This window comes from Phascolarctos cinereus, unplaced genomic scaffold, assembly GCF_003287225.1.
Source record: "Phascolarctos cinereus isolate Bilbo 61053 unplaced genomic scaffold, phaCin_HiC Scaffold_1;HRSCAF=81, whole genome shotgun sequence".
Taxonomy (NCBI): Eukaryota; Metazoa; Chordata; class Mammalia; order Diprotodontia; family Phascolarctidae; genus Phascolarctos; species Phascolarctos cinereus.
In genome coordinates, this window is record NW_027555514.1 from 270,620,749 (window position 1) to 270,633,594 (window position 12,846).

The 12,846-nt window shown below is 38.6% G+C and overlaps 1 protein-coding gene across 1 annotated transcript in view; it reads right to left on the reverse strand.

Annotated features, from left to right (window-relative positions):
* Positions 1-405: 405 nt before the first annotated feature.
* LOC110205634 (sodium-coupled monocarboxylate transporter 1-like) overlaps positions 406-12,846 on the reverse strand; it is a 50,153-nt gene continuing 37,712 nt past the window's right edge. The window contains exons 9-15 of the mRNA XM_020982331.2: positions 12,064-12,176; positions 10,947-11,014; positions 9,094-9,180; positions 7,271-7,485; positions 6,788-6,891; positions 6,188-6,267; positions 406-4,139 (exon numbers count right to left, since the gene is read on the reverse strand). Coding sequence (XP_020837990.1) covers positions 4,014-4,139; positions 6,188-6,267; positions 6,788-6,891; positions 7,271-7,485; positions 9,094-9,180; positions 10,947-11,014; positions 12,064-12,176 — 793 coding nt within the window. The 3' untranslated portion in view covers positions 406-4,013. The remainder of the gene's footprint in view (positions 4,140-6,187; positions 6,268-6,787; positions 6,892-7,270; positions 7,486-9,093; positions 9,181-10,946; positions 11,015-12,063; positions 12,177-12,846) is intronic.

A 12,846-nucleotide genomic window follows, 5' to 3' on the forward strand; every position in this document is an offset into this window, starting at 1 on the left:
ATGAATATAGGTATGATTGTTGTTCATTTTACATAACTGTTTTCCTTTGGGGGAAGGGGGTAAAGATTCTAGTTTTTGAGAAGGGGAGTTATTGTGAAGAGTAATATTTAAAAAACCCCGAAGAACATTACTAAATCACTTTAGAAATCATAACTAGCAAAGATGCTTGAAGACTTTTAATAATCTGCATGCCTACTGGTGAATTGACATTATCAAATATCAATCAGTAACCAAAAATAATAGGGGTGTCTTTCTTTATATGCCTAAACAAAATATTTATACTATTTGGGAAAGTTTCTTGATACAGGAGGTGAGGCATCCTTCTGTAAAGAATATGAAATAAAATAAATGAAACTCAGTTGATATTTATCTCCCCCCCAAAAAAAACCCCCAACACAATTATAGAGGATCTCCAGAAAGTTTAATCAAGGAAGACAAGTAAGCAGAAACAATGCAATAATTTTTGTTATAACACAAAGGAGCACATTTTTTTCACAACAGATAGTAGGATAGAATCTAACACATGTAAAGGCACCCAGTTAATAACTTAAGAAGCAAATGCTGATGTCAGTATTAGACTGTCATGATGGTAACAGTTCTCCAGCAGTAGAAATGCCCCGGGTCATCATATAACAAACGTGGCTCACATTAATCTTAAGAGGTAGACAAGTATAAAGCATGTTCTTTCATTAGCAGCTAAGTGACATCACCAAGGTCATACAGAATGTAGCTGACTATATATGTATATTTATACACATCATCTTGTATACCTGTAAGGGAGATATTCAGGCATAGGTATGCCTAAGAGGATATGCACAGCCTGCTACATAGATTACCAATGGTTCTTCTCTTCCCCTTGCTTACACTCTTCTGAGCACCTCTTTGACTACATGCCCACTTCTCAGGTGAGGAAACTAAGATTCCTAGAGGCTAAGCAAGTGTTGCAGATGGGTTGAAACCCAGTCTTTCTGACTTCAGGTCCAGTATCTATCCAAAGCCCACTTGAACTTTTTCCATGGTTTCTCCACTGCAGCAAGCAGCATAAATATTTATGTGGGACTTGGAGCCAGGAAGACCTGAGTTCAAATCCTGCCTTAGACATTTATTAGTCGTGTGACCCTGGGTTGATCATTTGTGTCTCAGTTTACTGATCTGTAAAATGGAGATCATAATAGCACTCACTTCAGGGATATTGGAGAATCAGATAAATTGAGAATCAAATGAGTTGGCATGTAAAATGCTTTGCAAACCTTGACTCACTAAAAAAACACTAGCTATCACTAGTTAATCTTTTGAATCATGCTTAGGTTGCCCTCAGCTAAATAAAGCCTTTTGTGTTTTCAGGATGAGTCAAGACAGATGACGTCAGCCTACTGATTCCAATGGATAGCATAGATTATGGCCATCACTTCAGCTTTGCCTTAAATACACCAAAATTAAAAAGGAAGGAAAATTCTCCAGGATTTTATCACATGCATTATTCAGTTTCTTAGTGTCTGCCTTTATCTCAAGTCCACTTCCAAGAATATAATATAATTCATTGATCCTCCTAATGTGGTTAATGGAATGTTTCCCTTTTCTAGAAATGGATAGGTCAGAATTATGGCCTTAGCTTCCCATGTGACATGGTCACTTGAACCCTCTGTCCAAATATGGGGGGTCAATAGTAAGATGGTTGATTTCCATTTCCAAGACAGTACCATATTTACATACCTGACATGAATATTCATATAACATACAGAATTGTAAAATAAATATCAAGGTGATTTCAATTAAACTAGATACAAAAATAAAAAAGTCAACATCCTGCTCATTTATAAAATTATAAGAAAGATTAATAACATTTTTTCCTTACAAATAATAGTAGCTCACATTTCTCCAGCACTCTAAGGTTTTTCAAAGAAAGCATTCTCCTCACAGCAGCCCTGTGAGGTGGGTAGTGTTGTATTATTTTCCCCATTTTACAGATGAGGAAACTGGTAGCTCTGAGTAAGTGACCTTCCCAGGTTCACACAGTTAGAAACAAGTAGAACTAGAATTTGAACCCATGACTTCTGATTTGAAAACTAGCACTTTGCCCAAAACACCAAGATGCCTTTTTAAAGCATCAGTACTAGAATTCCATAAGTATCTGAAACATATGCATATTAAATAGTTTAAAACAGTCAGATGCAAAAATAGGCATGTACGTTTATGGTATGGGTCCCAATAGACTGTAACTCCTTGAGAGTAGAGACAGCTTTGTTTCTTTTCTTTGCACTCCTAGTACCTAGAACAGAGCCAGGTTCATAGTAGGCACTTGATAAATGCATATTCAATGAATGTGTGAATATACATATTCTTGGCTGAAAATAACCCTTTTTCTTTCTAAAAAATTTTGAGCTGGAAACATTTCAACATAATATTACAATATACTATTACTCAAATATCAGGGACAAGAAGCAACTGGGAAATTCCTTTCTTATTTTAAAACTTTTAAAAGACATCGAAATATTTCTCTTTTTTTTTCTTAACTCTTCCTGAAATTTCCTTGGTAGAACTCCAGGTGATACAATTCTCTTTATCAAGGTAGGTTGGAACCTATTCTGCAATTCATAGGCTTAGCTAGTTGCCCAAGGCACTGAGCGCTTCAGTGACTTACTAACCCAAGGCTCACAAAGTCAGGATTTCTCAGAAAGGCAAGGCTTGAACCCAAGCCTTCCTTACTCCCAGGCTAGCTCTCTATTCACTAAGCCAGGCGTATCCCACGCCTGGCGGCGGCAGAGAGTCAAGGACATAACCGCCAAGTTCTGCCAGCCAGATTAAAGACGTAATTGGGAAATGTTTAAAAAAAATAAATAAAAATACAACACAGATAATAAAATCTGTTGTTTTCTAAGTCAATAAGCAGCTCTATGTGCATTTGAGACAAAGCCAAGCCGTCTTTCAAATATTTAGTTACAACAATGAAAAAAAGGTGGTCACCTACACATTTCTCAAATAGAATATGCTGTAGGTTTGGGGCTGGGGGGGGCGGGGAGGGCCGGAGAGAAGAAGAATTTACAATGTAAATGTAATGTAAATTGACAATTTACAATGAAATCCTGATACCAGATAGTTAGACTGGAAAGAAGATAAAATAAATAATGCATTAACTTCGAGCTTTTTGTATCTAAGGAGCTGAAGGACATCATTCAAGAAAAATTTCAATTTTTGTGCAGCGATTAAATTATTAAACTGAATGAATAATTAGGCAAGAAAAGAAAAAAACATTTTCTAGTCATTGAAACGTTGGTCTTCATTTTAGTGACTTTAAATTAGGCTTTGCGGTGGATGTGATGGAATGATCTGATTTCTAGATGATCCACTACGGACTATAGTGTAATACTATGATCTGATTTCTAGGTCATCTGTTTTGGATTGTAGATGTGATGGAATGATCTGATTTCTAGGTGATCCACTATGGATTACAGATGTGATGGAATGATCTGATTTCTAGGCGATCCACTTTGAATTACAGACATTTTCTTGGGATGTGAAACCCAGAATAAAAGGTACAGTATATGGTTTTGTTAGTTTGTTTTTCACAGCAGATTGTGGGGAGGGGGAGTTGTCAGCACCAGGACCAAGGAAAGCAGAGTCTTCCATCTTCCATCCAACAGGAAGAATCAATGCTAGGATGAGACTTGATCAGAACCCAGAAATGCAGCCAAGTTAGAAGTCAAAATGGATCCGGAAAAACAGGAAGGTCAACAGAAAACATATAGGGATAGGAATGGGGACAAGTCATATGATTTCATTGGCATGAGGAACTCTCAAGTGTGGAAACTCCATTTTCCATTGCCAGTCATCACCTTCTCTGCCCCTTATAGTCTTAGAGCATAACCTGAAGTGCTAAGAGGTTCGGTGACCAGCCAGCAGAGTGTACAAAAATACAGAGTATTCTAAAATAAAATCTAAATTCAATGCAATCATCTTAGAAAAAAATATATAAAATGTCAAGGCATTCAAGTTCATATTGTATAAGAGCTGCTTCAGAAATGTGCCCCGTGGGTCTTTCCTTCGCCTTCCGTGAAGTTCATTTCAATGTGGTTGAAGGCAGGGTTAAAAGTGCCGCCATCTTCTGTTGCATAAGGTTGGTGGTTTAAAATTAGTTTCTCCTAGAAAGAAAAGTTAACTGGTTACATCAATACTTTGAAGATGGGTAGCTTCATCTTCCAAGGTTCTCCCTCCACTGAGTTGGAATCACACCCTGTCTTACTAGGTATCTCCAAGAGTTGTTGTAGCTGACCAACATCTCCCCCTAGTGGTCAGCCTTTTGGTGATGAATCTCTCAGCTGCCCAGCTCAAAGCCTTTTGAACTAGGGAAGAGCCTGCTAGACCTTGGGTTCCATTAGCAGAGCCTTCGAGGCCCCAGTATCAACTCCCTGCCATCATGAAGCAAGAAAACTGAATTTTAATTAAGGAATGACGGTAGGATGGGCCATGTACACACACAATTGCAAATTATTGATGCTTTTAAAAAATTTCTTTTTAAATTCTTAGGTAACACAGTGGATTGAATGCTAGCCCTGGAGTTGGGAAGATTTGAGTTCATATCTAGCCTCAGACACTTCCTAGCTGTGTGACCCTGGGCAAGAATTTAACTCTTTTCTGCCTCAGTTTCTTCATCTATAAAATGGGGGTAATAATATACACATCTCTCAGGGTAGTTGTTTTTCCAATAAATAAAATGAGATAAATTATAAAAATAAATAAAATGAGATATTTTTAAAGTACTTTGTAAACCTTAGAAGGCTACATAAATTCTAGTTACTATTATTATTGGCTTCCTATTCGAATGAGGGAGTAATACAGAACAAACACATATCATTAAACTTCACAAGTTCAAAAAAGATTTTTATCAATGGATAATTCCTCTACATATAACCCCTCCTCAAACATATGTATGCACACACATGTGCATATGTATAAGTATATACATACATACACTGTGTGTTTATATATTCACATATTTGTATTTGTCCATATATATGAGTGTATTTATGTTGGAGAAGGGTTTATAAGTGGCAATATGCACTGATAAAAATCACTTTTGGAGGAAAAGGTCCTGTATGTACAGAAATATTTATAGCAACTCTTTTTGTGTTGTCAAAATCAGAAACCCATCAATTAGGGAATGGCTCAACAGATTATGGTACATGAATGTAACAGAATGCTATTGTACTCTAAGAAATGAAGAAAGAGATATTTCAGAGAAACCCAAGAAGACTCGTGTAGACTGATCGCAAAATGAAGTGAACATAACCGGGAGGACAATTTATACAAGAACACTAACATTGCAAAACCCGATGATTTAAATATATGTGTGCATGTATATGTACACACACATTTATACACACAGAGACAGGTACACATATCTATACCATATATGTTATATTATATTGTGTTATATTACCTTATATGACAGACACACACATACATAAATCTACCAGGTGTCCCAAAAGTCATAGTGCAATGTTAAGCTTTAATTAACTTTAACAAGCTTAAAACTGCACTTAGACTTTTGTGATATACTGTATATGGGAAGAGACAGACACGGAAACAGAGAGAAAGAAAGACAGAGAGACAGAGAGAGAGAATCTGCATTTGTGATTTCATAATTTCATTCGTATGGGGAACAACTCTCATTGTAGACCTATAACCACTCTGCAACCCAAGCTTTGGGGAGTTGCCTGGGCACTGAGAAGCTAAGTATCTGGCTCAAAATCACACAGCCGGTAGCATCAGAGGCAGAATTTAAATCCAGGTCTTCCTGGCTAACTTTCCACCATGACACAATACTTCTTCCTTCAACTTTTAGCATATGATTTCATAAGTTACCATGAGTGGGGGGAAAAAATCACTCCTAATGACCAAACTTTTAGTGCTAAACCTTTATAAAATTAGCTGGCAGGGTCCCTAGGTACTAGGGGTCCTACTTGATAGAATCTGCCAGAGCTACCTTCTATTGGCAGAGGCTTTGACCTCCCAGGGTCACCTCCACCCCCACTGGAGTGAGACTTTGGTGGAAGTATCATTAGAGGATTATTAATTGTCTCTTTTCTTCACTATGTCTGGGGAGGGGAGGAGTGAAGGAAGAGAGGAAGGCAATCCTTTCTTGTTATAAAATGATAGGAATGATCTTATTTAGGAAAAAAAAACATACCTTCTTTAAAAAGTCAAAGTTGGATAAAAAGTCTGCCTTTGTTAGTAGGAATCTGTCATCTGTACTCTGTTTTCTTCCTCCTGGAAAAAAAAACAGCCAGTTATAGAAGCATATTCCAAACTTCCACTTTTAGGTAAACTGAGAAAATTCAAAAATAAAATTTTCTCCAGTCTAAAACTTCTCTTTTCCAGATTTACCAGAAGAGACATTTTATCAGTCCTTAATCAAACTCCCCAAGAAACAACATCCTCTACTAAAATCCTCTTTCTTCTTTCTCTTTGTCTTAAACCTGTTCTCTTAAGAAAATGTCCAAGAAGAAAAGGAAATGGCTGCCTAAGAAAGTGGATTGATGGTAAAACATAATAAGAAAAATTCATTTTTATCTTTCTATCCCTAGTACCTAAGTGCAGTACCCCCTACTAGTGAGAACTTAATAAATGCTTATGTTGGACTAAATCATTCAAAGTTGCCATTTATAAATTGGAGGAAACAATTCATGTATTCTATTACCAGAATTGTAAAATAGAATCAGTAATAAAAATGACTGTAAATTGCCATGTAAAGGTTATCTCAGAAGAATAGCGATGTAGAAACAGGTACCTGTTAGGAGGCTAACAATTATTCCCACAAGTAGAGTGACCAGGGTTCCAATTGTGCTGAAATACAGGTATGATAAGGAATACCAGTTATCCATTAGGGGAGTTCTAGAAAGAAGAGGGGAAAAGCTTCATTATAAGATTGATCTATAAGTTTCATATCAGAAGCAATGGGCAGTCAGTATGCTCCATTGGTATCCATAAAGTGTTAAGAGAACCAGAGGAAAGGCACCACCACGCAACATTGGCTTCCCCTTATGGGAAGACACGGTGGGGGAGAGTCCAATAGGATTAGCAGGCATGGATTGGGATTGGGATCTGTATTACTAAGCTCAAGATCCATGGAGGTATATGATATGACCAATCCAAATATTCATACATCAGTGATCCCCAAGGCAAATTGGTGACAGTCTTAGGAGTTTTATGTCTTCTACTTGTCTCTTACTTAGTTTAAAAAAAATAATATTATACAACTTATTTCAATTACCTTTCAACATTGTGAATTTGAAGAGCACTAGTAGAAAATGGCATTTCTGTGGTAGTCATCGTCCAGTTCCCCTGGGAGTCTAAGTTGGTTATGTTACAACCATCAGTAACAAGGGTCAAGGGTAAAGTCCTCTCTGGAAGAGGGGGATAAAGCTGAGCTCCGATTCCAACCCAAAGGGAAATAACAAATCCAGTAGTGAGCCCTAAAAATGCCCCCTGTAAAATAGAAGTGCGTTTGAGAGGAAAACAACAGTTTTCTTTGGAAGGAAGAAGGAATGGGTGGAATATTGAAGCAAACTTTTCACAGGTCAGCGTTCCTGGCACATAGAAAGCAGTAAACAAACATCTATTTCAGTTCCTACTATATGCCAAGCACTCTGGCACATACAGTATATAGTTTGCAAATCTTTATTACGTAGTGATGGAGAAGTGAAAATAGCCCAGGATTAGGATTCAGAATTGCTTAAATCCTAACTGTTACTATCTGTATAATCTTGGGAAAGTCACCTTTCTGTGGATTAAAAAAAGTCTTAAAATTATTTTTTTCAAGTCAAAATCTAATTTTTCTCCCTTCCATTCCTCTCACCCCCAAACTAAAAAGAAAAGAAAAAGAAAACCTTTGTAACAAATATACATAGTAAAGAAAACAAATTCCCACATTGTCCAAGTACAACAAATATACGTCTTGTTCTGGGTCCTGAATTTGGGAAAGTCACTTAAGCTAGATCAGCCTCAGTTTCCTCATCTGTTAAATGAGGAAACCAGGTTAGATCTTCTCTAAGGTCCTTTCCACATCCAGATTTATGATCCTGTGATCTTTCCTGCCCATTCCTATATTGAGTCACTAAGTTGTCCATTTCTCATTTGGAAGGTGTCCTATCTTCACCTCTTCTCCTATCTTCACCTCTTCTCCCTTCTCATTACCACTGACCTAGTCACCTTATGGGGGCAGCTGGATGGTGCCATAGTGCATAGAGCACCAGGCCTGGAGTCAGGAAGACTCATCTTCCTGAGTTCAAATCTGGCCTCTGACACTTACTAGTTGTGTGACTCTGGGCAAGTCACTTAACCCTGTCTGCCTCAGTTTCCTCATCTGTAAAATGAGCTGGAGGAGGAAATGGCAAACCACTCCAGTATCTTTGTCAAGAAAACCCCAAATGGGGTCACAAACAGTTGGACACTACTGAACGACATCTATGAGCTGGCATCAGAGAACAGACATCTTAAGGAAGCAGCTTGGTACAGAGTAATAGAACTGGCTCTGGAGTCAGAGGGTCTGGGTTCAAATCTTGCCTCTGATATTTACTATGTGGAACCTTGGGCAAGTCACTTAAAGTCTCTGGGCCTCAGTTTCCCATCTGAAAAATAAAGGGATTGGACTACATGGTCTCTGAAGTCCCTTCTAGCTCCAGATTTATATGATTCTATATCTCTACGTGGCGTCCCACTGCCCCCTAGGCTGTCTTACCATCAGCCTGCCTCCTAGTGTCTCATCCACTACCTTCCTTGCCCACCGTGTTCTGGGCACAGAATTTATAGTACCATTACTTCTGGAAAGAGTAAGTCAACGGACTGACTCCTACATCAACCCACCATCCTGGTGACTTCCCACACTAAATCTCCTGATCCTGGCACCACTAAGTGATATATACTGTCTTCCCCTATTAGAGTATAATCTCCTTGAGGGCAGGGACTCTATATTTCTATCCTCAGTGCTTAGCATCATACTTGGCACACAGTAAGTGCTTAATAAATGCTTTTTCATTCATTCATTCATTCACTTTGGGGAAGGATATTGTCTTCATAGTCATGTTTTATACTTACAATTGAGTTTGCAAAGGGGACCAAGATCCCCAGAGAAAACAAGCCCAAAAGTGGTCCACCAATCATGCCAAAGATACTGAGTGCTGCCTAACAAGAGGATAAAATGTCACAAATTAGCCATGAAAAGTACATTCCTAAGGAAAAGTCAGCTTCTCCATTTGGATAGGAAACAATGGAATATGGGTCACTAACAGGAGCCAATCACACATGCTGGCTTTCCCAAAATAGAAGAGAGGTTTGCTGGAGTGCTGTGAATGAGTCAGAAAGTCAAATCTTTAGTGGAGTCACTAGAAGGACATCAAAGTAGAACAGGACAAGAGAGGTTGATACATAGATGGCAGGAGAGGAAAACTCTGATATTGGATGAGAAAATGTAGAAAGGCAGATGGAAAGAAATCAGTTCACTGACATCACTCACTGCCAGAGTTAGGTTGCACCTCGGTGATGACTGACGCATACTCATACATAGAAAAAAAAATTAGGGGTGTGGACTTCACAGCCTATTTTAGTAAAAGGGACATGAGACTAGAAGCCACTGATTTAGTGGTGTGATTTTGGGCTAGAAATTTAACCTTTCTGTTCCTCAGTTTAATAAAATAAGAGGAGGGGGCTAGATGATCCACAAGACACTTCCCAGCCCCAAAATTCTGTGGCTCTATTTGGGCTGTCACAACATGGGTTTAAATCCCCCACTTTGCCACTTCTTCCCTGTATGAGCTGGGGCAAGTCTCATAACGTCTCGGAGTCTCAGTATCCTCATTTGTAGAATGAAGGTATTGGACTAGGTCATTTTGAAGGTCCTTTCCAGTTCTAAGTCTATGATCTTAAATACTTAGAATAGGCTTTAGAGGTCATAAGAAGGTATAATTGGATGAAGAATGGAAGCCATGGAATATAAGGCAGACTTAGAATCAATGTAAGGAAAAATTTCTTTTTAGTTGGACCACCCCAAAATGAAATGGTAGCGAAGTTACAGACATCAAAAGTCTTCAAGAAGAGGCTAAATGACTATTTGTCAGCTAGGTTATAGAGAGAATTGTTGTGTGGGTTGAACTGGAATGGCTTCCAAGTTTCCATGATATAGACCAGTGGACTTTCATTAGAAAGGGAACTAGTGTATCTAAAATATATGGGTAGAATCCAAGAATGATGGTTGCCGTATGAGAGGGTCACAGCATAGGGAATACGGTGGTAAGAAAAGAGGCAAGGAGCATTAAGTGTCAGAGGTTCAGAAAAGAAAACAGTAAGATCCACATTTGACAAGGAATGCAGAGAGAAAGAGAGAGAGAGACAGGGAGGGATGGAGAGAGAGAGATAGATGAGGAGAAAAGGAGAGAGAGAAAGAGAAAGATGGAGAGATGCCATGTATGTATATCCATATATATCCATATATATGTATATCCATATGTAGACATATACACACACACACACACACACACACACATACACACACACACATACAATAAGACCCAAATTTGACAAGGAATGTGGTGTGAGAAATAGATGAGATATACACACACACATACATATACACACACACATACACATATACACACACACATATACAGAAAGGCATGCTGCTAAAAAGTCACTTTCTGTTTATCACAGAGATACCAGGTGGTGATAACCAACAGGAATTGCATCTCATGAAGGCATTCCAAGATTCAGTCTCTCTTCACCACTTGTACTTCAATGAATGATCAGAAGTAGATTTTTCAGCTATGAAAATGCCTTCCAGTGGCCAGAGTGAGCAAAAGCTAGAGAATCTGAAATAGCATTTAGGTGAAAAGTAAACTCACTGGAGACTTCTCATCATTGATTGATTTCCACAGCTGCCAAAATTCAACTCTTACCTGTAACAAGGCTCCCATGAGTGACGCCAGGGCTGCCATCCCAATGCACAGAGCTCCATACAGCACACCTAGAGGAGGAGATGGAAAGCCAAGTGCAGATTGATGCTGATAGCTAACATTCTCAATGGAATATATTCATCAAGGCTTTTATACAAGCAGATAACAGACTGGGCTGAAGAATAGCCACACTGATCAGAGCAGGTAAAAGGTAAAAATGCGATGTATTTTTCTACCAGAAAAGCAATATGCAAAGTTGATAAATAATACTCCAGGGTTGTGTTTAGGATTAGTTGAAATACTAGATTATATCAAGAAAAGAATCCCGGGAATTAACTGTGGGGATCATAAGCCTAACAACTATTGTATTATAAGTCTAATCCTCCACAAACATTTGTGTTTAGAGGAAAATATATATCTCCATCCTAGTTAACCAGCAGTGGAGTATTTCTATTCTGAATTGTTGTTATTGTTCAGCCATGTCCAACTCCTCGTGACCCCATTTGGGGTTTTCTTGGCAGAGATACTAGAGTGGTTTGCCATTTCTTTCTCCAGCTCATTTTACAGATGGGGAAACTGAGGCAAACAGGGTTAAGTAACTTGCTCGGGGTCACACAGCTAGAAAGTGTCTCAGGCCAGATATGAACTCAGGAAGATGAGCTTCCTGACTTCAGCCATGGTGAGCTATGGACTATGGTGCTACCTAACTTCCTGTTATAATTAGAACTCGCCAAAAGGTCAAATGGCTGCCTAGGGAGGTAGCAATTACGTCCTCTTCTCCCATTTCCCACTGCCAGCATTGGATATCTTCAAGCAAAAATAGGATGACTGCTTGATGGCTGTGATATAGAGGGAATGCTAGTTAAGATACAGGTTGGATGAGGCAGAAAATGAGGTTTCTTCCAGCTCCAAGATTCCATAATTCTCTGATGGTCTAAGATCCCTTCTGAATCTAGATCTAATATAAATTAGGCTTTCAGTCCTAACTCTAGAATCTCATGTTAGCACAAAAATGTTTGTCCAGCATAAACCAAGCCAGATCTCTGGCGATAAAGACTTTGATTTTGTAAATATCTAGCCCTTCGATGTCACTGAAAAAGTGAAAATATTCGACACTCACTTGTTCCTTTTGAAAGCCAAGACAGAGTCTTTTCTGAGAGTGATCGGAAGTGAGGTTTGATGAGGTCTTCAATTGTTACTGCAGCTAAAGCATTGATGCTGGAAGACACTGTGCTGGGGAGACAAAGAAAAACATTTAATTTTGGTTTACTTTGCTGCATTTTAATGAACATTATGAATATTTAATAACCAGAGAGAAGAAATTGGAAAAAAAATTGGTAATAACCATCAATATTTAGGTGGATTCATAGGATCCTCATTCTAGGGCTGGAAGGAACCCCAGAAAGCAACTAACTATGAAAAACCATCTCATTTGCAGATGAGGACACTGAAATTCAAGGAAGTTAAATGACTTGCCCAAAGTCATGCAGCTAGTGAGTTTCAAAAGCATTTGAACTCAAGACCTCTGACTCCAGAGCCAGTGAGTTTCCACACTATCTGATTCCATGTGTTTCCACACTCAGCTGAACTCAGCTCAATTAACTATCCAATCAACAAACGTTCATTAGGCGCTTGCTATATGCCAAGCCCTGTTCTAGGTGCTGTGGATACAGAAATAAAAATGAAAGCCCACGCCTGCCTTCAAGAAGCTTATATTCTCCCATAACTCTATTAATGTCACCCACCTGCCTTCTGGAAGGCCACAGGATCTCATTTTAAACAGGAGGTCAAAACCCCTCAATTAACAAAGAAGATAACTGAGGCCCAGGTAAAGGAAATGACTTGACCCAGTTAATAAGGGATAGGCCTGGGATTTCTTGAATCCAATCTTTCGATTTCAAAT